Source organism: Enhydra lutris, unplaced genomic scaffold (genome assembly GCF_002288905.1).
Source record: "Enhydra lutris kenyoni isolate GAN:26980312 unplaced genomic scaffold, ASM228890v2 scaffoldscaffold15, whole genome shotgun sequence".
NCBI classification, from domain to species: domain Eukaryota; kingdom Metazoa; phylum Chordata; class Mammalia; order Carnivora; family Mustelidae; genus Enhydra; species Enhydra lutris.
In genome coordinates this window covers 59,372,326-59,397,625 of record NW_019154099.1, presented here as the reverse complement: position 1 = coordinate 59,397,625, position 25,300 = coordinate 59,372,326, and the positions used below count along the sequence as shown (strand labels likewise).

The 25,300-nt window shown below is 41.2% G+C and overlaps 1 protein-coding gene across 1 annotated transcript in view; it reads right to left on the bottom strand.

Annotated features, from left to right (window-relative positions):
- The window catches only part of LOC111147133 (TNF superfamily member 13b), a 30,079-nt gene extending 6,520 nt beyond the window's left edge, over window positions 1–23,559 (bottom strand). The window contains exons 1-3 of the mRNA XM_022503035.1: window positions 23,104–23,559; window positions 22,900–22,987; window positions 7,495–7,551 (exon numbers count right to left, since the gene is read on the bottom strand). Of these exons, the coding sequence (XP_022358743.1) occupies window positions 7,495–7,551; window positions 22,900–22,987; window positions 23,104–23,454 (496 nt within the window). The 5' untranslated portion in view covers window positions 23,455–23,559. The remainder of the gene's footprint in view (window positions 1–7,494; window positions 7,552–22,899; window positions 22,988–23,103) is intronic.
- Window positions 23,560–25,300: the final 1,741 nt, after the last annotated feature.

Below are 25,300 nucleotides of genomic sequence, written 5' to 3'. Positions count from 1 at the left end.
ACACACAGTGCACACACACATACACCCACATGCACACCCGTGGACTACGCTGCGTGAAACCAAATGCCAAGAACACAGCCCTGACCGGGGTCTGCACCTGGGGAATACATGCGGAGTGAGTCTCAGATCCTTTAAGAAAACAGATGAAACAATACATTAAGAGCTAAAGTGATTATAACTTAAGCATAAATATTATAACATTTCTACATCTTAAAATTTACCAAGACTTTTAGCACACTAACTAGACTAGGATAAAGGCTGACAAGAAAATATGCATGAAGAACCCATTCCAGAGGATGCTTTTCTAAACCAGAATGCATCACCACCAATAAACATTTGAGAATTTGTAAGTAAACTCCAAGAGTTACTGCTTCTCTTTATCTCCATTAGTCCACAGCTAAACACAGATGTGCTGTGGTGTATAAAGCCTGAACCTCCCAGCTCCACAGAGCTGTAAATAGTTGGGGTATTTAAATGTCCCTGAAAACTTAAAATTGATGTGTACAATAATACTGAAATGAAATCAACAGAATGCCAGTATTAACATGTGAAAATAATTTATATCATATTTGAAAGCATCTGCTCTTAAGAAGAGTACGTCTTTCGTGATCTGACTTACATGAAAACATAAATTTTAGATTGATAACATTTTATAGAAATATGATGAGCACTGGGTGTTATGTGCAATCAATGAATCATTGAATACTACATCAAAACAGATGAGGTACTATATGTTGGCTAATTGAATATAAATTTTAAGAAATAAAAAAAATGCCCAATTAAATCTTGAACCAAAAAAAAAAGAAAAATCAGATGCATTTCATGAATACTTGTTTTTTTTTTTTAATTTTACTTTATGAACAGATTTCCTTGCAAACATCCACACTTCTGGTGTTACCTCCCACAGTAACTGAAAAAACACTACAGAGAGCAGCTGTCAATCACAGCTATCCTATTTGGCTACCTTTCTGATTTTTTAATCTTGGTATCATACAGCTGCTGAAAATAGTTTTAGGGGATAAGATAATGACAATACTTTCTTAGAAGGCAGATTATGTCAACCAATTCAAGAAGTAGTAATTTTTTTAATATAAAAGAGTGCTTTTTGGCCTGGAAACCCACAGTTATGACAGGTGTGATTCTGTAGCTGGGACAGAACAGGGGAATCAGGAGAGAGCACAAGCAGCCAGGCAGGGCCATGGAGGCTGACTTATATGAAGGGCCATTGGAGGCCCTGGTTGGGCTGTAATCACTGTGGTTACCAGACAAGAAAAGGTACAAAATGGGGGCCAGGGAAGCCAGCCAAGGGGAGAGATGATGGAGGTCTGTACCAGGATGGGAAGATGGAAATTTAGGGGAATAGATTAATTCAGGGTATGTTCATGGGGAATAACTGACAGAGTTTTGAGATTAATGTACTGAGTCAGAGGGAACAGACAAGAATGACACCCAAAATTCTGCCTGAAACAACTGAGGACACAGTTGTCACACTCACTGGAATAGGATTGCTAGAGGAGGAAATGTGGGGACAAGTCCTACGGTCAAGGCTGAGATGTCACCAAGTTGAAGGAAGAGATGTTAAAAAGACAGAGTATATATGGGCTTGGAGCTAAGTGGTTTGGGCTAAAGATCTACGTTTAAACCATCAGCACATACATGCTAAGTGACGACATAGGAGCACTGAAAAGCGCCAAAGGAAAAAGAAGAATGAAAAGAGAATAAGATTGTATTGGAGGACTGAAGGACATCTATATTGAGGAAATACATTTAAGAGTAGTTTGCAAAGAAATTTAAAAAGGAATGTCCCAAAGGGTAAGGAAATGATTAGAGAAATAAACCAAGGGCAGCATGTATTTCAAGAAGGGAGTCATCAAGTGTTAAAATTCTACTGGGACATTGAAAGTAAAGTTCATCATTGCCTATATGAAATAATTAGATGGCAAGACAGAAACAAACAAGAGACTTCTGCTATCAACACGATTGTGGAAATAACATCTGTCTTTTTTTACCTCCTATTGGGTCATGTGAAAGCAGCAGACAGATGCATGCTCTCCCGAGTAGCTGGACAGGTTGCCAAAAGTCAGGGGCTCACACTGGGGCTGGGTGTGGAAGGGGAGGGGGGCAGCCAGAAAACAGTGACAGGTCCTGGCATTGGTCAACTTACAAAGAACCAGCAAGAATCAACTCCCTAATGGTGAAGAAGCCCTCATATGCACACAGAAGTCTCCGGCAAACTCACAGTCCAGGAAATTTCCATGTTGAGAGAAGTAGAGGAGGAAAAATATTGGTAGTAAATTCATTCAACTGCCTCATTTGTAATACCTGGGGCTCCAGGGCTGTGTATTAAAGTTGACCTCAATGGATAGAAACATAAATATTTTAATAGTACATACATAACATTTAGAAATATAACATTGGTACCCCAAAAATGTATGGTAGGGGAGAGGAGGAATATATAGAATTAAGAGGAATCATATTAATTTTATTCTAGACCAGAGTGGTCAATAGATATTCCCTAAAGATGTAATTATAGATGTCAGAGTAATGTCATAGAAAATGGCAGAGTAGAAAGCTCAAATAATCAGTCCCTCCACCGGAATAGCAATTAAGCTAGCAAAACTTACAGAATCAACATCTTTGGATATATGAAATCTAATTAAAAAAAACTTACAGCACCCAAGACAGTACTTAATGAAAAAAAGAAAAAGGCTGTTAAATTTCAGTAAGGAAGTATTGTATTTTTGCTTACACACTTGCCATCTCCCATTCTCCAATAGAGCAGAAGCTAGGGAGATGAAGCCCTGAGTTCTAGGGGGCACCTTGCTGGAACTATTGAGTATAATACTTACTTTGTTCTCAAATCATTGTGGCTATGCATTTTGCCCTGTCTGGAGATTTCCTTCCTTCCTTCCTTTCTTTCTTTTTTATTTTCATTTTTTTTCAAGATTTATTTATTTTAGAGAGAGAACAGGGAGGGAGAGAGGGAGACTGAGAGGGAGTCTTAAGCAGACTTCGTGCTGAGCATAGAGCCTGATGTGTCACTTGATTACATGACCCCAAGATCACAACCCAAGCAGAAACCAAGAGTCAAATGTCTTACTGACTGCTCCCTCCCACCCCTGGTGCCCTTGCTTGGAGATTTCTTTCAGATAGGAGCAAATCCCCAGCCTGGTGTCGATCAAAAACTTTAAAGATGTCTACTACACATAGCCTTCTGGAACAAGGGACAGCAGACTGACAAAAGCAAACAAAACAAACAGAAAATTATGGGCCATTCCCAGGGAAAAAAAGAAATTGGCAAAACCATTTTGAGGAAACCCAAATGTTAAACTTACTAGACAAAGATTTACATCTTTTAATATGCTTAAAGAGCAAAGGGAAACGATAGACAAAAAGCTTAGGAAGACTAGGAGAATTATGTATAAACAAACAGACACTATTAGTAAACAAATAAAAAATATTTTGTTAAAAAAGGAACCAAACAGAACGTGAGAGCTAAAAAGTAAAATAGCTAAAATAAAGAATTCAGTAGAGAGGTTACAGAGCAAATTAAGTAGGCAGAAGGCAGAATCCACAAATTTGAAAATAGAACAATTAAACTTATCCGGTCTGAGGAGCAGAAAGAAAAGAAATGGAAGTGATGAACTGAGCAGGGGACTCTCAATCAGACTAACATTTGCATTATGGGAATCCCAGAAGGAGCACAGAAAGGAGCAGAAAGAGTATTTGAAGAAATAAGAGGAGTTCTTCTTAACTTTGAAGAAAGATTACATTACACATCCAAGAAGCAGAATGAATTCTAAAAAGGGTAAACACGGGGATGCCTGGGTGGCTCCGTTGGTTAAGCATCTACCTTTGGCTCAGGTCATGATCATAGGGTCCTGGGATTGAGTCTCACATCATCTCCTTGTTCAGCAGGGAGCCTGCTTCTCCCTCTACCTGCTGCTCCCCCCTGCTTATTCTTTCTCCAACAAATAAAGGAAATCTTTAAAAAATAAAAAAATAAATAAAAAGGATAAACTCCAAGAGATCCATACCAAGGTGCATTATAACTAAGCAGCTAAAAGAAAGGACAAGGAGAAAATCTTGAAAGCAGCAGGAGAGAAGCAATCGTTCCAGTATAAGGGGTGCTCAATAATATTAACAGTTGATCTCTCCCTTGAAATCATGTGGGCAAAAGGCAGTGGAATGAATGGTTATGTCAGCAAGGTGCAGCGTAGTAAGCCTTACACATCATCCCTTCACAGAAACAGTGATGTAACAATACCTTGTAAATGCCAAATTTCTGAAAAGAAATTCAGAATCCAGCTAAGAAGTAGGAGCTAAGTAGTAAAGCACAAACCGAGAAGCAGTTAACATTTATATAGGTAAGAGGAGCAATTTCAATTTATTCACATCAGTCCCTCCCCCAGACAGGCCTTGGTCAGCACCAAGAAGACACCCTCCATCTGTGATGGGGAGATCTGAGTGTATGCCTAGCCACATAGCCTCTCAGAGTGCCTTCTCTGGAGCTGGTTTCCATCTCACCCCATATTTTGTGCTGAATGATTCAAAGAGCTTGGTCCCTGCAACAGTAAGAAACAGAGAAAAGGGGAGGACATTCTTTTATACCCAGCAGTTTGCTTTGCTTTGTTTTGTTTTGTATGACTGAGGAAAAACAGACAACAGATTCTTTTCCTCCAGGATGGTAGGGAGGAAGCAAAGTGGGCCTTGCTCCTAGCCTTACAAGTGGCTAATATCAAGCACTGCTAATCAGTAAAAGTATCTCCCATTCAAAATCAGTTGGTGAGGAGTAGGAGAGGTACCTGAATAGACAACAAAACAACTCTTCAAGGAAGGTGAAGAACCAAGAAAATCCAACACAACCAAAGGTATAAAACAAATCTCCAGTAAACCTGACAGAAATGGCTATAATGAGTATAGGTCACTCTGAACTCTAGTATAAAAATTAAAAGACAAAGTACTAAAAGAATTATAACTATAGTACTTTGTTAATAGACACACAATATAAAAAGATCTAAATCAAAGTTAAATTCTTATCAGCTTAAAATAAACTACTGTAACTAAATGGCTTTATGTAAGTGATATGGTAAACATAAATTTAAAAACCTGTAGTAGACACCCAAAATACAAAGATAAAGGAATGAAGACATATCAATACACAAAATAATAAGCCACAAAGGAAGACATCAAGAGAGGAAGAAAGGAAGAAAGGAACTAAAAAACAGCCATAAAATAATTAACAAAAGGAAGATAATAAATCCTCACTATCAATGGCTACTTTACATGTAAATGGATTAAATTTCCCAATCAAAAGGCATAGAGTGGCTGAATGAATTGAAGGGAAAACAAAATCCAACCTTATTCTGCCTACAAAAAACTCACTTCAGTTTTAAGGACATGCAGAGTGAAGGACTGGAAAATGACATTTCATACAAATGGTAAACAAAAAAGACAAGAAGTGGCTATTCTTATATTAGACAAAATAGACTTCAAGTAACAAAATATCACAAGGGACAAAGAAGGTCATTATATGATGACAAGTGGATCGATTCATCAAGAGGGTATAACAAGCATATATATACTTGTTTTATATATAGATACAGATCTAGATCTATAGATATAGATCTCTCTCTATATATATATAAATATATATATAGACACTGAAGCCCCTAATGTATATTAACAGATTTGAAATGAGAAATAGACAGCAACACAGTAAGAGTAGGAGAATTCAATACCTTACTTTCAATAAAGGATAGGTCATCCAAAAGAAAATAAGTAATAAACAGTGCGCTTGAACAACACTACAGACCAGAAGGACTTAACAGATATACAAATATTCTATCCTATAGTAGCAGAATATGCATTCTTCCTAAGTGCACAAAGAAAATTCTCCAGGATAAATAAAATGTTAGGGCACCGAACAAATTTGAACAGGTTTAAGAAGACTGAAATCATATCAAGTATCTTTTCTAACCACAATGACATGAAAGTAGAAATCAGTAACAGGAGAAAAATAGGAAAACTCAAAACTACATGGAAATTAAACAACACACTCCCAAGCAACGAATGGGTCAGATGGAATCAGAAGGTTAAGTTAAAAAATATCGTGAGACAAGTGAAAATGGAAACACAACATAGCAGACCTTACCGAGTGCCGGCAAGCAGTGGTGCTGACGACGCCCGTGCCCACTAACAGTCCCATGCTGCTCAAGGCCTGCTGGTCTCACCGGGCTAACCTACGTGTCTAAGGGGCGAAGTGTGCGGATAAGCACCTGAGGTCAGTGGAGAGCAGCCACCAACCAGGGACGTCACACACAGTCCTCTGTGAGACTCACACTCAGGATCAAAGAGCAGCTTCAACTTTCTGTGTGACAGGCAGTATTTTTGTTTTGGCCAAACTTTCCCTAAGTTATATTTTTAAAATTTTATCTTTGGTCCTTAAAGTCTTCTTCGGACTTTATTTTAATTCTTAGCAAACAGTCTGCGGCCTATTAAAGTTGCAAACATCGGACTTTGGAAAATGCAGAGCGATAAATGATAACAGGATTTCAAACAGTTTGGTACTTGTGCTACATTTGGGTAATTACAGGCACTTAGAAAAATACAGACGTAAGACAGCCCTCCTGGCACTCCTTACAAAGGCCCATCCAAATCCATTCTCTGGGCTCCTTCTCGTTTCCCCATTCCCGGCTCCCAGCTTAGCCCTCTGACACTTGTGAATTCCCTGTTCTGGTTCACAGCCCAGACATTCCCCAGGCGCCCGCCTGCTGGAGTTTTCCCCATTGCACTTAATTTTATCATTTTACATTTCACTTGTTCATTAGCTTTCCCCCCCCTTTCCCCTCCTCAAAGGGTAAATTCCATGAAGGTGAAGAACAGCACACATCTGACTCTTTGCGAAGCCCCACAGCCCACACAGTGAGTAGAACGTTGTATGTCTTCAACTGATACATGCAAAATATAAAGCAATCATTTCACATTGGATTATCATAACAGTGTCATATTCATTTGCACAATTACATATTCACTCATAATTGATATAAAAGGTTTATGACTTTTTCAGTTTCATCCTCATCCTATTATGGGTTCTAAAATCTAAATAAAACAAAAACCAGTTAATATTTGTGAAAATGATCCCGAGTCACCAGAGAAGCCAAAGTGATTTCTAAAAATTTAAAACAAAAACCTAACCGTGGCTTAGTGTTGGTTTTATCATAGGCTAATTATTTTAGATTTCTAAGTATTTGTGTCTTTAAGGTAATTCTGGTTGTTAGATTATTACAGTAGCCTAAATATGTATTCCCCAACTGTTTTGTGTATGTGCTGCCGAAGCGAGCACTCCCCAACCGTTTTGAAGAGATTGAAGGCTCTTATTCTACATCTGGTTCTGAGATGTTTGCAGGCAGACAGGAGATTGGAGATGAAGGCCGAAGGCAGTCTTACAAGTGACTAGCGTTTGAGGAAAGTTACGGGGGGCGCTCTCCTTACCTTTCCGTATGGCAGGTGTGTCGTTGTCCGCAATGAGTTGCAAGCAGTCCTGAGTGGCTGAAAAGCAAAAACACAGCCTTGTAGTTACCTGGCGAGGAACAGTAAGAGGTAAGAGCGCACAGGGAACACAGGTGCCCTTCCGGAAGTGCGAAACCAAGTCTGCCTCCTACAGATCCTGCGCGTTGTTCTAAAACTGCCTGATGACGTCCGCACCCAGATGTTCTATTATAAATTTTACTTAAAATATAGTATGTTCTTGAAATTCACGGTTTAGAAAAACTCTATGTGCCGTCGGAACACGGCAAGCATATCACCCTGAGAGCTCAATCTAACTTGCCTGAAGGTGTCACGTGGGGACACAAGCGGGTTCAGTAACCATCACGTGGCTTTCCCGTCATCGCACCCATGAGCCGAACTATGAGACTACGTGAAAGTGATTTTTTTTTGTTTCAGAAAAGCCTAACATGAAGGAGTGCCTGGGTGGCTCAATCGATGAAGCATCTGACTCTCGATTTTGACTCAGATCATGGTCTCAGGGTCACGAGATCGAGGCTCTGCACTGGGCGTGGAGTCTGCTTGAGATTCTCCCTCTCCCTCTCTCTCTGTCCCTCCCCCACGTCATCCCAACTCACACAGACTCTCTCTCTCAAAAAACAAACAAACAAACAAAAACAACCAACCAAACAAAAAACAAAAACAGAAACAAACAAAAAGTCAACATTAAATAGTAGTTCACTGTTACTGCTAATACAATTACCATTCCTGAAAATAAAAACAATTTCTAACATTTACTGAGCAGATATAAATACAAGCGACCTCACAAAAACCTTAAAAATTACATACGGGAAACTAAGTCCCGGAAAGTGTAAACAGCTTGTTTTGGGGCCTGTGGTGGAAACTGACAGGGCCAGATAGAGGCCACGCCTGCTTCGCTTTGGAGCCAAAGTCAGGCTCTGGGTAATATCTTTTGGACCAAGAAGAGAAGAAAGAGAGCATCTTTAAAAATAAAATGGGAGATTTCCCTGAAACTGCAGAATCAGTCAAGCTTCTGGGAAGCATCAGTTTGCATCACACATCACGTGTATGATATTCCAGACAGCATTCAAGGACACAGAGAACTATTCACTCAACTAAAGACAGATACCACCAGGTGAAAGCAAAATAAGAACACTGCCTATGGGTAAAGGAAGCAGAGCAGTAAATATCTGTGAAAAATATGAAATAGCAATTTAAGCGTGCCTATTTTTAATTAGGAAAATATTACTGTAGAGTTTTTCTTACCGCAAGTATTTTATTCAGAGTTGAAGTAATCCTTTAAAAACAGGCTTCTCTGTGGTCACATTTTAAGAGTTTGACACAGAGAATTCCTGCTACACTTGTTAATTGAAAACATTCTGCATGTTAATACTCACGACACAACACCCCATAGATGTAACAGTTGTAAGCTACCCCCAAGCTGTACAGGCACACAGGCCTTCAAAGGATACCTGTGCAGGCAGTAATCACCTCAGAAAACCTGCTAAGAAGAATACCCTTGGTATTTCAAAGTGGAAACACAATGTTAAAAGCTGTAATTTTGGGGGCGCCTGGGTGACTCAGTCGTTAAGTGTCTGCCTTTGGCTCAGGTCATGATCCCAGAGTCCTGGGATCAAGTCCTGTGTCAGATTCCCCCCTCAGCGGGGAGTCTGCTTCTCCCTCTCCCTCTGCCCCTTTCTCCCCCCACCAACCCCCACTTGTGCGTGCTCTCTCTCTGTCTCAAATAAATAAAGTCTTAAAAAAAAAAAGCTATGATTCCTTTATAACCCTGAAACTTTTCTAACATATTTTTATGTTTATCTCCTCATTTCAATAGGAGCAGAACATTCTGGAGACTCTGCAATTCTTTCATTGGTCTGCAAAACAACAGTGGCCATGTCTGTGCCACACGGAAAATGTGACTCATTGGTGCTGTCACTACAGCAGAACTTCTGCCACAAAAAATACATAAAAGCATTGTTAAGAGGCAGAACGGCCATGAATAAGGACGGCGTCAAAGAAGGGAGAAACAAAACACCCATAGCAGGAAAGTCTGAAGGACGGGCATAGTGTCTAGAGCAGCCCTCCCAGCCCTACTTAAACGTGTTCCTATCTTTCTCACAAACACTTCTTAAGGAATCACTACTCACAGGGCACCGTGATAGGTTCTATGAGGACAGATGTTGACAAAAGTCGAGGTCAGATTTCCAAATGTCCCATCTTTCCTAGGCTGTCTGTGCACGTGCATATGGAGACTAAATGAGATAAAGCATGTAGCATATTTCATACTATTCTTGGACCACAATACTTGCGAGATATATCTTGGCTATTATCATGGGAGCGGTGCTAGCATTATTCTCGTTCACAGTATTGAACCCAATAAACTGGGCACATAAAGGAAGGGTACTAGGAGGCCATGAAGACCAAATGAATAAAGACCACCTGATAAAGAGAAACAAGAAAATCTTTAAGACATTATTCTTGATTTCAATGAACCCTATCCTTGACCATTTACCCAACACGCCACAGAAGACTTACGCATTCTATTTAGAGAAAGAGCGTTACCTACAGTGATGCCTTGACCCTACCAAACTGATAAGAAGACATCTGAATTTTAATCTCTGCAACCCCTCTAAAGTTGGTACAACCTACACATTAAAAAACAATGACCTATTCCTTCATATAGTAGCAGAAATCTAACTTTTAGAAGAAAATACACTGCGGGGAGAAAAGTGATTTCAAGAAATACTCTTCAGAAAGGAAAGTAGAATGTTAAAAGTTCAAGAACAGTGTTGGAATTACACTCGCTGAAGCCAGCGCCATTCATTAACTTTCCTTATTCCAGAGAAAGTCACTGGGCTTTTGAAGGAGTTTTGCTGGAAATTAACTTGAGGACTTCCCACTCTGGTCTCATGAAATGCTGCTTACATCCCATCAACCTTGTCAGTGCTGCTTACCAGTCCCACGTTCTTCCATTTTAGGAAATCCGATGTTCATTATCATCTTATCTCTAGCACAATCCTGTAAGACTTTCCGATTCAACACAGGTCTGATCTTAAAGCACAGATTATTGCTCACAAAAAGTGAGTCCAAATAGAAATACTGCTGTTTCCTGTCTCCCAGCAGCACAGAGAGCCATCCACCAGAGTTCTGAGAACGCACAATCTAACGTTAGAAACAGTGCTGGTAACAATTGTCACGGCCATCAACTGTATCTGGTTTTCAAAAATCTTGCGTACATCCCTCCCTCTACGACAGTAGAAGGGAATTTGGAGACTCTGAGAATAATTTATCCTCTTAATTAAATAACATGATAGCATGTGTTAAAAAACCTTCTGTATTTGATGGGGACACACATATTTCTAAATATATATATTTTATATTATAATAATGTGTGAAAAAAGGAGAATTAATCTTGGTAAGTACAAATTTACAGCTTAAAATTTATTCACAACATTAAACTTTGTGTAAAATGTTTCCATTTTCTTAAAGATTTTACTTATTTATTAGAAAGAGAAAGAGAGAGCTCACAAACAGGGGAGCAGCAGGCAGAGGGAGAGGGAAAGGCAGGTTCCCTGGCAAGCAGGGAGCCTGATGTGGGGCTCAGTCCTGGGATCCCAGGATCATGACCTGAGCTGAAGGCAGATGCTTAAGTGATTGAGCCACCCAGGGGTTCCTGTAAAATATTTCGAATACAAAAGTATTATATTGATGGCAAGAGAATTCCTAAATTAAGAGTTTTTAGAACAAAAATAATTTGCTATTGCTCAATATTTGATATAACAAAATCCAACCACCCTCACAGAACAGAATTTAAATACTTTCCATACAGAAAACATTTTGAGTTTGAAAGCCACCTGTTGAAGTACGACATTTATCTCACATCCAAACACCATTTAACTAGGAAAAGGGATTTGGAAGTTTATGGGATTGCTAGTATCTGCTGCATTGTCTTCTGTATTGGAACTAAACGTTTTCAAACTACAGTTGGGTTTATTGTACATTATTTCAACAAAGCTCAACCTAATACAAACTACCATAAATAATGTAATTATTGCAGATTATGTGTAACTCCAGTGGGAAATACCGAGCTGTTCCCATCACATCTGCCCCATCCATATGACACACACCTACTTGTCCTTCATAGTCCTTCTTACTCATCTCATTCAAACTTTCCCCAAGCTCTTCGGGCTGGAGGAGATGTCCTTCCTGAATTTTCCTGAGGTCTCTTTCTTCTTCTTTCTGTCTTCTTACTTTACCACACCAGACTTTGAAGGAGGTGCCTCTCTCCTATTTCTGTTTACCTTACCATTCAGTATGTGGAAGTCATGAGAAATGCAGTTTGATTTTTCTTGAACTAGTTTTGAATAATTAATCAGAGGCTAGAAAATTCTAACCAGGAGAAATCCCATAAAGATCTAAACATGACCTAACGAGGGACATAGATTTATGAAGAAATTGAAGAAAGCATGATTTTGGGATAAACATTTCTACTGGAATGGGAATACAAGAATTTAGGGGTAAAAAAACTGGATTATAGAGTTTTAGTGGACCAGTGATAAAGCTTGCCAACACAAGTAGGCTGAGTTTTAAAAGTATTTCTAGGGAGCTAAATTGAGAAGCATGTATTTGCCTTATAGAAAATTTTTTTAAAAATCAGGAATTTTTAAACTTGAGGGGCCCCTCTGATACACGTTGTACATTAGGAAGGTCATACGCGCATTCTCGTGTAGAATCAATTGTCATGCGGACAGAATGAAAGCGAAGGTTCAGCTGTTGAGTGGTGGTAACCGTAATATGCGGATGATCGGATCCCAGAAGCAGTTCCGTAAATACGGCGTCCAAGATAGATTGTGGGGAAAAGAATTAAAGGTCTGTGACTAACGATTATGTGTCTGAAGGAGAATTAAAAGCTAATAATGAAAATAAGTTTTCCATTTTGGATAATTCAGAAAGATGGTAGCATTTCAGTGGCCCTCAGGCAGTACCAAAGGGGGGCTGGTTCTTCGGGGGTTTTGGAAAGAGGTGGATAAAATAACACAGAAATCGCAATAGTCAACAGGAGTAAAGAAAGATATCTGAATGGAAGGGGTGTGTGTGTGTGTGAGTGTGTACAGAGTGCTAAGCACTAACATTGTCACACACCATTCAGAATATGAGCATCTTTTATGTCTAAAGCAACTGTAAGATATGTAAAATGGTAGCCCTCTGCCTTGCCTCATAAACACCAAGAGTAAAAATACAAACAGAACAAAACAAAACCCAGGAAAACAAAATGCCTTCTTCATAGGTTATTTCATTTTACAATTGATGAACTATTTTAATTTAAAATTACTAATTTTGTAGTTGAGTCGTCATCTCCACAGGATTTTTTTTTTCTTTTGCCATGACTTCTTTGAATTATTAGAATATTTCTCATTATTAATGGTGTATATGCTTAAAGTACTGGATATCGGTAACTTACCAGTGAAGAAAATTAACTTCATGACATAACATGCAAACATACTTGAAGTCAAGGAAGTTCAAAACCAAGATAGAAATATACCTGAGGGTTTGAAGAAAGATACTGGAGAGTTGCCCAATTGGCTCTTACACCTTCGACTTCCCCTTGGACACTTCTGTCTGGATATCATAGGGACGACTCAAACTCAACATGACCCAAATCTATTTCTTTATCTTCCTCACACACACGCACCTCTCACTCTTCTGTTTTCTCTTAGTGCTTATGACAATCCTCTGAGCTGCCCAGCCTAGACACTTTGTAAACATGATGATTCCTTCCCTTGCCATCTTGAAACCCAGAAAATAACCCAGTTCTAATGGTTTGAATTTTCAAGTTTTGCTCAGTTTGGATTCTGTCTGTCATTTATCTCATTCAATAATTTTACTGAACACTAAATTTAGGCCATGTGTTGTGCTCCAGATAGAAAAAAGAAAGAAAGAAAGAAAGAAAGAAAGAAAGAAAGGGAAAGGAAAGAAAAAAAAAAGAAAAGGAAAGAAAAAGAAAGAAAAGAGGAAAGGAAAGGAAAGGAACAGAGACACAATCCCTATCCCCATGGAGCAGCCCTACGTCCATGGAGAACAGGTATGAGCAGCATCACAAATACAGAATTGAAGTTTCAAGAGAGATAAGGAAGGTTTCTCAGAATGGGGTGCTTAAACTGAAGTCAGAAGAAAGAAGGGGGTAGGAACATTCCAGTCGAAACTAATAGTCATGAGTATACGTAAAGGCTGAGGTTGGAGGGACACAGTTAGTATGGCTGAAGGGGGGAGAGACAGAGAGACAGAGACAGGGAGGGGATGATAAGCAAGGACAGGACGAGCATGGCAGGCACGTGCAGATCTCCACCCTCACTGCTCTGGACAACAGCACCTGCCCACTGAGCTGGGCCTCTTCTCTTTTCTGCCATTTCCACTCCATCTCTTGCGTTTCTTCCAGATTGGCCTTCCTAAGCCTGAATTTTATCTTGTCCTTCCAACGTTTCTAACTCCTTCAGTGGGTTTCCCCTGTACGCAAACCCAAGAACCTTCATGACCCCAGGACCTCAGCACCCCCACCCCTTGCAGAGCGGGAGCTCCAACTGCGACTGCATGTCTGCCATTCCCTTGGCTACATATTCCTCACCTTGGCATCTGGTGAAATCCATCCATCCTTCAGGGCTCAGACCAAATATCCGTTCTTTCCCTCATTCTTCCTGCTAAATATTGGATCCCACTACACTTTGCACAAACATCTACTGAAATAACATTTCACTATACATCCTAATTGTTTCTATTACTGTCTCTCTCCCTAGGCTGACTCTTGATGTTAAGGAGCACTATTTACAAATCTGCATGGGGTCTGGCTTACATCAGACTAGAAAAAAAAGAAAGAAAACTCATGCAGCAATTTAGTAAAAGATGAAAAATTTATACTATCTGAAGAGAAACCAGGGTATCATGCAACCATTTAGAACAAAAATAGACATTATAATAATATCCACCTTTTCCAAATGGTTCTTTGAAACCTCATCCTTACATCCAACTTTATAATACACGTTATATCAAACTAAATTAATGCTTAGGGAAAATAGGTTTCATAAAAGAGAAACAACCACTGACATCTGGACCATCTAACAATAAATCCTTGGTTATAATCCCAGGGTTATACTAAAAACATTTTCCATAACAAATAATCCTCAATAATAAGGATTTTGAATTTTCATTTGTAGAATCATAGTACACTATATTATTTTTTGAAGCAAATGGTTGTGTAGTATTTCTCTAAAATTTCCCATTCTCTATTTCCCAGAAGTTCTAGTGTGGCAGACAGAAGAGAAACAGAATGAGCTGTGAAGTGTGACTTCTCAGCCAGTGTCAGAAGCTGTCACTGGGTAGTTACTTATGATAGTCTCCCTGTCTACCCCAAAAGGCCCAGCCATAGGAGGAGGAGGAGGAAACCTGAACGTGTGAAAACACTTCTATCAGTGTTCCTTTGCAAAAATCCAAGCAAAGGAGCAATGTCAAGATGCTGGCCAATACTCTGCCTGAGCCATCCCTGATCCCTTTCCCTGGGATACTGTCTCCCCTTCCCCAAATCGACTCACACTTCAAAACTCAGCTCAGCTCTTATCCATCATGGTGTCCATCATCTGTCAGTCTGTGGTCTGAACTCACATCCTAGGATACCATAGCTTAATGGCCTCCTGTTGGTACTAATGTTAGTAATAGTCTAGGCCTCTTGGGGACCCAACAGTTTTTTGTCAAATCTGGTGTATTACTTGAACGTCAAGCACGTACCGCTTGTACAATGGAAAAAGAAACCTCAGACTTAGTAGTCAGTATATAATGGATTCAAATGTTAGTTCTCAAACCAACTTAGCTGTTTAATCATGAGATTAACACTTAATGTTAAAATATTTTTTCTTCTCTGTGTAATAAGAATAAAAATATCTACTTCATTGCATTGCTGTGAGAACCAACGGGAGTCATACTTTACATGTGCTTTGTAAAAGGTAAAGAGCTTATTGATTACTGTATTATTTTAAAATTTACGTTAATTTTCTTTAATTTCTCCAGCTCAGTATTTAGCTTGTGAAGGTAAGGGACTGGTGATGTCGTGGCTTCAATTCTCTCACCTACAATGAAGACAGTAATGCCAACCTAACAGGGGTTACTGAGGAGGTAAATGGTAAACGGTGTCATAGACCCACAGAGCCCAACCCAGACTTTGTGAGCGCAACATACCCAATAACTTAGTTTCTCCCTCCCCTGTCTGTAATTCTGGAGTGCCCACCTCAGACCTTGGCACAGTGGATGTTTCCTCTAGTTTTGAGCAAAACCTGTTTCTTCTCTAAGAAATGAGAATATCTTTTGTTTTCTTTTAAAATTTTAAAAAAGATTTTATTTATTTGAGAGAGAAAAAGAGAGTGTGTGCGTGCAAGTGGAGGGAGAGGCAGAAAGAGAGGGAGAGACATTATCTCAAGAAGACTCCGCACTGAATGTGGAGCCTGAAATGGGACTCGATCTCAGGACTCTGAGATCATGATCTGAGCTGAAGCCAAAAGTTAAGTGACGGCCACCGAGGAGCCCCAAGAATCCCTTTTAAAAGAAAATCCAACCACAACAAAAAGTGCAGCTGTTCAATACCGTTCTTTTAAATAGGACTTGACTCATAAAAATAATAAACATCGAAATTAATAATATCCTTTCCTACAGAATTATTAACGAGAACTTATTCCCCAACATTATGAATTTATTTTTAAAATATCAACCCATTTCTGCAATTCTTTTTTAAAGTTGAAAGTATAAAGAATTAATGAGCCTTCGAGGAGAAACAGAAAGACTTACCCCGGCCTCCCTGATGCACACTCGTCCTCTTCCCCACCCTTCATGCTGCCCGTTCCATGAACCCCTGCCCAAGATCCTGTACTTTCCCATGATCTGTGCCATTTTCTGGTATCTAGTAATCTATTCGTTAATTCTGTCTATTGACTACTTTCTGTGTCTTTCCACCTCACTATAACATAATCTCCAGCGGACAGGAAACTTTTATCTGTTGTGTTTTCTGATCAACACCCACACCTAGAACAGTGCTTGAGAACTAACGGGCCTGTGGCATGCATGGAAGATACAAGACATCGCTTCTGGCTGCTTTGATTGACTCATTTCCTGGCTCTTCTGTTTCCCAAAACTTTAAACTTGACAAGAACAGGGTTCAGAGATTTGGTTATGAGGTCACTATTTTATTTTATTACTTTTTTGGAAACTGAACAGAAGCCAGCTCTTGCAACACTGAAAAAGAAGTCACTATTGAAGCGGGGGTGGGGGGTGGAAAATAGCACTCAGGGAAGGTTCTGGTCAAAGATCACCATGACAGCAGCCAGCTGTTTCTGCTCTAGGAAGGAACACACCCTTACTGGGTAAGAGGCACCAGTTAACCTGATTCTGGTACAAAGTGGATGATTGAGTTCTTTTTTTTTTTTTTTAGATTTTATTTACTTATTTGACAGAGAGAGAGAGACGGTGAGAGAGGGCACACAAGCAGGGGGAGTGGGAGAGGGAGAAACAGGCTTCCCACCAAACAGGGAGCCTGATGGGAGGCTCGATCCCAGGACTCTGGGATCATGACCTGAGCTGAAGGCAGACACTTAATGACTGAGCCACCCAGGTGGCCTGGATGATTGAGTTCTATATTGAATATGCTTTCAAATTTCTTTCTACAGTCTTGTAAGATCCGGCCAACCCAGAAATGTCAAGGAAACAAAGACTGGATGTTATAGACCCATCAGACCTCCCATCTTTCCTTGCAAAGGAGATGGACTATGGTTAAAGAAAAAACGCTCAAATATGCAGTTCAGTTACTTGTTAAATACCAGTGTTGGTTTCTTAGTTGTGACAAAGTATGGTAATATAAATAAAAGGAGATTCTTGATGGGGGGTATATGGCAACTCTCTCTAATACTCTTTGTATTATCTGCAACTTTTCTTTTATCCTAAAATACTTCCAAACCAAGAACCGTTTACTTAAAAATGGAGAAAAATAACTGAAAGTAGATTGGCCAAAATCTTACAACAGATATTTAAAAGATGAAATAAGGATAATTTTTCCCGATTCTTGTTTTTACATTTTGTTCATGTTTTCAACACCATTTCAGTCTTATAACCTGAGAGTAGTATGATACTCACAATCAATAGAAATACATTCTGCATTTCTGTGATCTAAAACACATGCGATTCTAATAACTTTTAAATTCCCTCCTGAATAACAAGGGGGAACTATAAAGGTTACCTGATTTTATTAATAAAACATCATTTTAGCTCAGTAGCAATCCATTGGCAAGAACCCGTTCTCTTGATGGGCTCCTAGTATGGTCATCTGCACGTCCTCTGAGTGGACAGGACCGTTAGATGAGAGCTGACTACAGGTATCGTGATGATTCCATTTGTGAAGAAACTTTAACAGGAATATTTCAAAGCCAGATCACTTTAGTTAACAGTTTTAATTGGGAATATCTCCAAATACACTTAGGGGCGGAAAAGTGAACTTTGGGCTAATATGAGCCATTTGGCAATTCTTTGATCCTGGATTTCCCCGCATTTCTGTTTGTTATATTACAATCAGGAATTATCTTATGAAACACAGAAACCTAGTAAGACCTCCATTTGAAACACAACACGATTAAGGAAAACAAAACCGGAGCCAAGCACCCAAACAGTACAACGACCGAAGAGCAGAATTCGCCCTCGGGAGGCCTGGAGGAACACCCAGTGGGCAAGGGGGCTGAGAGTGATGTCCGCCCCTCCACCTAATGTTTATTCTGGGAACTCTCCCCAGGATGTACCCTTAGGATCTGTGCCCTTTTCCGTACATAAATAATATTTCAATTAGAACCAAAGCATTAAATAAGGACAGAAATCCACAAAATTAGTCACACAGGTTGTTGAATATGAAAGCTTCTTCAGCGAGCCCTAATCGTGTCTCTATCTGGTGAACCAAGAAGGTCTTGGGCGCAAGGGGCCCCCAGGTGCTCCCTGCAACTCCAGCCTTGCTGTCAAACTCATTCTTCGGTGAATCGGCTGTTTCAAATGTCAAGTTAAAAAATTGCATAACACAGCCTCTGATCAAAACCTGAGAAAGGAAGAAATATGGGAAAATCTCCCCTTTCCAGTGACGCCAAATCATTGCATCTTACTGCTTCACGAGCCCAAAATCCATCAGCAAATATTCACAGAACACCTCTGTGTGCAAGTATCATGACAAATGTGCCAGAGACACAGGACCCAGAGCACAGAAGCCTCTGGTCTCTAGCTGGACAGACAGGACACGTATAAACCTCCCGCAGGTGATACGTGACACCAGGCGTGCTGTGTGCTGAGCCCCTGCGGCTTTCTAGCCCAACACGCTGGAGTTTACTTACAAATTAGATAGACACATGATAAAACCGTAGTGCCTGCTGAAATCGAGGTTGAATTTACAGAGAAGTAAAAATGCACAACACTCTGGCATATTACTGAGCAGTACTTAGCTCTGAACCTTTCTGACACAAAGTGACAGCACAGTGATACTAAGGAGTGTAGAAAACAGAGGATCCTAAAAACAAAATCTGAAACAATATTGTAATTCTATTAAGTATAAATCCAATAAGTGTGCGGATGTGGCTTAAAACTAACCATGAGATCGGATGCTGCATTATTTCTTGGAAATTCTGAAATTTCCAAAGAGTTTAACATTAAGAGTTTAACATTATTTGAGTTAAATTCTCAAAGAGTTTAACAACCTATTTGAAAATCCCAGGACTTCGAAATCACAACAAAACCTTTTTTATAATTAACTATGAAAGAATAATAAAACCTATACAAGGAAAATTCTATCTAATTAGGAAATTTAAAATTTGATATTTAATAAAGAGCTACTAAGCAATTAAACAGTGTGAAAATTCATTTTCTTCTTCAGAGTTACAATTTTTATCAAGTTCCAACAAAAAATGTCAATAGTTCTAGAATGTATATAGAAAATTAATAAATAAGCACATGAATGGATACTTTGAAAATAACAGGGACAACCTAAAGTTTTTGAGTCTTACTTAAAAAAAAAGCAGAACTAGGGGCACCTCGGTGGCTCAGGGCTAAGCATCCAACTCTTGGTTTCGGCTCAGGTCATGACCTCAGGGTCCTGGGATTGAGCCCAGAGTCCCAGTTAGGCTCCCAGCTCAGCGGTGAGTCTGCTTATCCCTCTCCCTCTGCCCCCACCCCTCCAGCTCATGGTCTCTCTCTCTTTCTCTCTCTCTCAAATAAATAAATTAACAAGTATCTTTAAAAAATAAATTAGAACTAGAATAGAAACAAACAAACAAACAAAAAACAAAGAAAGCTGCATAGATTCAGAATTTCCTCAATTCCAAAAAAGGACCATACTGAACAGAGGGAAAAAAAAAATCAAGGAGTTTTGGATAAACCTCTTGTTTATAGATACATTAATTTGGTCGTGCTAAACAAAATTTACTTTCCCTGCACAAAACGATAGTGTCTAAAACAACATTCAACCCAGTTTCACGAATGAGGAAAAGTAAAGATGATTGTCACCGAGGTTCTCCTCTTCAAGCCTTCTGTCTCAGACCTATGAATGTTGAGTGTGTGTGTGTGTATGTGTGTGTGTGTAGAGAAAGAGATGTACTATTTACTGCTACATTAACCATACATATATATGATGAATTCTTATACATACTGTACACACATATACCATGCAGATACATGCATTATATGAAAGGTCTAAAAACATCTCAGGCAAACCACGATAATAACAATAGCAATTCCATCTGGACTTGGGAAACTGGGTCAATTTTCATTCACTTGATAGAATTTTGTGTTACTTTCCAAACTTTCTAACAATTACAAATTATTTAGGGAAATTTTTAATCAGTATATAATTTTTGGAAGCCATAAAATCACAAATTTGTAAAAATCTGCACATGGGAGGAAATTTTAGAATAGAACAGAGGGTATTTGGGGGAAGTGGAACTCTGGGAGTTAATTAATTTCTTACTCAATATCCTTTCTTCTTAAATCTGCTATAAAGAGCCCATACCCTCTTTGAGATGGTCAAGTTAAGGTTTATTTGTAAAACTCATGTGCGGAGGCTGGGAATACTAGCATAGAGGTTGAAGAAGACTGAGGTACTAGATATAAAGCTCATTATATTATAAAATACTTGAATATTTTATTTAATGCAGATAAATAGAATAATAAATCAATGAAAAGACCGTCCAAAATAGATTCAACTATATATGAGAGACTTAATACAAAACAGTAAGCTGCCCAATGTAAACAAGTTAAAAAATTATCCAATAAATTTAGTTGAGATATTTAGCAGTAATTTGGAAGGAGAAAATAAAAGAAAAAAGGGGAAGTTAAAGCTAGTAGACATGATCTGCCAAATGAATGCCAGGAGGATTAAGGAGTTAAAAACCAAACTAAAACACGAAGTTATAAAAAAGTCAAAGTAGCAGCGAATAGAATAGGCTATGTAAGAGATTATGAATAAATACATTTTTAGCTTTAATGTATTAGAGAAGATGAAAAGGAAAAGTTTATAATATTAAATACACAGACATAAAATCTCTATACAATTTAAAAAAAGAAGTAAAATATTGTGAAAATATTTACAGCAAAATTTTGATAAGCAATATGTCTAACATAGTTTCTTCAAAATTACAAAGAAAAATTAGGACAAATGAGGGAAGTTATGAATAAAAATTAGCAGGATAGAAAATTAGAAATTATCCAAATATGCAGAAAGAAATTCTTCTTTGTAGGCAAGCAACAAATTACATTTGAGATAGTTTTATAACCACTAAATTAGCCAAAATAAAATTTAACAGATAAGATGCTGTAAGAATGTGGAGAACCCGTCCACGGCATTTCTGACCGTGCACATTTATAACTCATTTTGAAAGCTAAATGGCAAGAGGCAGCGAGGGTGGTAAAGACATTCATCCTCTTTTAGCTCTGATAGTCTATCTACAGAATTTAAGTGAAACATATAATTCAGAAACAAGAGACCTGCACAAAATTTTGGAAGTGGTCACATTAAATAACTGTATGATATAGCAAACTAATACGGAATTACTTAGAAGTAGGGAAAAGGCTTATTGTATGATAAGTGGACACAAAAATATACCACAGTTTATGTTGTATTTTTTCAATTATGTAGGAAACACAGGTAAAATGCAAAGTGAAACTAATTCATTTATTAAAGTATAATAAAAATATTAGTGTTTCCTAGTTTATATATGTTTCAACCCATCTGCTTTTGATAATACATAAAAATCATGGTTTTATAGGTTAAGAATTTTGTCCATGAACAAGGCAAGTAGTGAAAATAGTTTCCAGCCAGAGCATCTAATGTATGTATGTGTATGAGTGTATGTGAGTTTGTGTGAGTGTGCGCGTGTGTGTAGTCTGACGGAAAAGCACTTGGCCGGTAAGTCAGGCCCTTCCCTCCCCAAACACACACCTGTACCTATACAGCTACACCTGTCCTGCCGCCTCACGGTCAGGGTGAGTGTTTAAGGACACAGTAGCCATGACAACAGCTCTCGTAGCACGTGCCTGCCCGACACACTCTGTGTGCTCCAGACACGGTCCTCCAAAACAAGAGAAACGATACCACGGATTTCTTCAGTTGTGATGCTACTGAATGTAATGCAAATGCTCTTTTTCATCTCTGAAGTGCAGGAACTAGAATCGAGCATTTTGGGAGGCCCTGCCTCCCGAGGTTTGGGACTCTGGGACTCTGGGAATAAGTGGGACATGAACAAAGGCAGGAATCCCTGGAGAACTCTTACAAGATTATAAACTTGTGGATTTCCTGGAAAAGCCTTAAAGAGAAGCTTTAAAATCTCTGCGCGCGTGTGTGTGTGTGTGCGCGTGTGCGCGTGTGTGTAAAATGAACTTTTTTTTTTTTTAAACGAAGGCAATAAACAAAAGAAATCACAAACACACACCTGTTGCAATAGGCGCTTCCCTGGGCCGCAGGGCAGCCATGCGCTGTCAGGAAGTGTTCCCCTTGCCCTGGCTTTCCAGACTCAGGTAGACAGAATCTGCACTAACACGCGGTGCTTTCTCCCCACAGGGCTGGACCCAGTTTCTGACACAGTCATGATCTACGAGGAAGACTCTGTGGCTCATTCCTCCTCCTCTCTGCTCACGGGACAGCTCAGCCCTCACACTGCTCATTGGAGGACAGACGTGCTGTGCACCGGTTGTGCCTAAAAGCCTCCCCTGGTTTAGATGCAACTTTCACGGTCTCCGTGCCCTGGTCGGCTCTCGGGCCCCAGAGCAAAGACCGTCCTCCGCACCTGTGGACGCCAGGCTCCCTGAGTCCCAGATGCTCCTGTGCCGGAAACCTACCTGCTTCTTCTGGACCCTGAAGAGCGCGCTTGTTCCTGCTGCTTTGGCTGGAGTTGGCCCCTCCTGCAGCGGGTGGTGCAGAGATCCCCTAAGAAGAGAAAAACCCCAAGTTACTGCACAGACAGCTGAGGTGCGGGAGGCGGCTGTGCGGGGCGAGCCCACCCACGCCCGGGGGTTGGAGGGAGGCAGCTGCTGCAAACTCACTTTGAGAGCCGAGGGGACAGCTGGGGCCTCCCGCACGGCTGCCCTGGGGGCTGCGGCTCCGGCCTGGGGGGCGCCTGGCAGCTGCTCAGCCCGGTGGAGTTCCCGCAGCTCCGCCTGGAGGCTCCGCAGCTCGGCCTGAAGGGCAGCCACCCTGCAGAAGGCCAGCACCGAGAGGCAGCCGGCCGCCAGGGCCAGCAGCAAGGTCACGGCCAGCAGCGTTCCATCTTTGGAGACTGGGACAGAGGGGCTTTCCTTCAGGGGGAGGATGGAGACACACTCCTTCAGTTTCATTTCTTCTCCCCTCTCCAGGCGGGGAGAAAGGCGTGACTGCCGGCCTGTGCAGCCATCCATGGCACTCCTGGAACTTTGAAGGTTCGGGCCTTTCGAGTAAGCAAGCGCAGGGAATGGCTCATTTCCTGTGAGCTGTGCTTGCTGGTGTCCTACACTGACTCGGGGGCCTGGCCCTGCGGTCGCCCTCAGGACAGCTCTCCTGCGCTCCCCTCCGTCCGCCCGGCCTCGTCCTGGCCCCGCTGCAGCATAGGTCTTCCCGGCACCGGCGCTTCAATCCGATTGCCCAATCATTTCCTCATTTCACTTTCAGTTTTTGTAAGAATTTTAATGGCATCTCAAGACACATACAAACACACACACACACACAGGCCCCTGGTGTGACGGGACCCGGGGTGCGGACTGGCCCGCTGGGAGAGTCCCGCAGCCGAGCAGGTGCCGGTCGAGCTCTGGGAGGCACGGCCGGAGCTGCTGCCCTCGGGGCGCCGGGCTCAGACCGCCGGAGGGAAGGAATGTTCAGGTTCCGCCAGAGTCAAAGTAATGAATGTGCGGGTCAGATAAGCTCGGTGCTGGCCGTGAACGTCCCAGCTGCAGAACGATACACGAACGGTCTCGAGGAAGGAAACGGGCGGTCCTCAGAGGAGGCATGGAGGCCACCGGGCCATCCTCGCTTTATCCTTAGCAACGCCACACAGAATGCGGCGAGATCTTGGAGACGTGTCTCAGCTCCACCGGAGGGCTGCTTGCTCTGGGGGGGCTGCATTTCCAAGGGGAACCCGTGTCTGCTTTTCCTTCTGGGACTCAACGCCCCCAGGACGGCCACGCCGGGAGGTCCACCTCCCCAGCTGCAGGTGTCGGTCGGAAGGGGTCTGGGAAACGCGGCCTCCTCCCGGCTCCCAGGGCCTCCGTCCAGCCCCACCGCCCGCTGCCCCTTCCCGACCCACTCACCCCGTGAGCTGTCTTACAAGCAGCACCTCCGCAGACGTCCTCGTGCGTGTCTCCCTGCGACGTCCGCCCAGCTGCCGGGCAGACATCTGCCGGAGTGGAGGCACACGTCCACCTTGCCCAGGGGTCATGGAGCTCCCCCCAAGGAGTTCCCGTTGCCTCCCCAGTGGCCAGGGGACACCATCCGACACTCATTTTAGGACGGTTATTTTTTTCTTTGGGTCTGTGAATTTTAAAACCTTTTAAAGTGACTTTTAAAGAAGGTTAAAAAAAAAAAAAACTTTGCAAAGTTCTTTCCAAGATGACGGGGGTCCCCACACCAGCCGGCGGAGACCCCTATCTCTGAGGTGGAAGGGCGCCTTCTGGCAGTGCCAAACATTATGTGATCACGTCTTCGGTCACAGCCCTTGTCTCCAGGCCTGTCAGGGTGACACACACTAGATAATGCTCCAGAAAATAGAATAATTATTCGGGGGACTGTATTAAAGCCTTCTGACTGAAAGTAAGGGAAACTCACTCAGGCTACGGGTGTGGATCTGCATTATCTACATACACGCGGAAATAAAAGAACTCAGGGCCGAGCTGGAAAGCGGTGGCTCTCCTCTCCCACTCAGGACACTCGCAGCCACTGCTGCTTTCTGTGAGCCGACCTTCCTCCACTTCCAGTGGGCCACAGCTATCCATATTCCACTGTAAAAATTCCAGAGACAGGGAATAATTTGATCGCATTGGAGAATTAGCTCTGCCTTCCTTGCTCTTTTGGGCACAGACCTTCACGGCCCACGATCTTCAGAGAAAACCACTGACCAGTCTACGTGCAGGTCAACTTACAACACGTGTCTCATCTTGGACCAAGCCGTGGGCAAGCCTAAGCATGCAGAGGGATGGTGCTTCTTCCACGGAAGAAGGCAGGCGGCGGCTTCCCCTGACGCAGTGTGAGACTCGCAGCCGTGACCATGGGTGT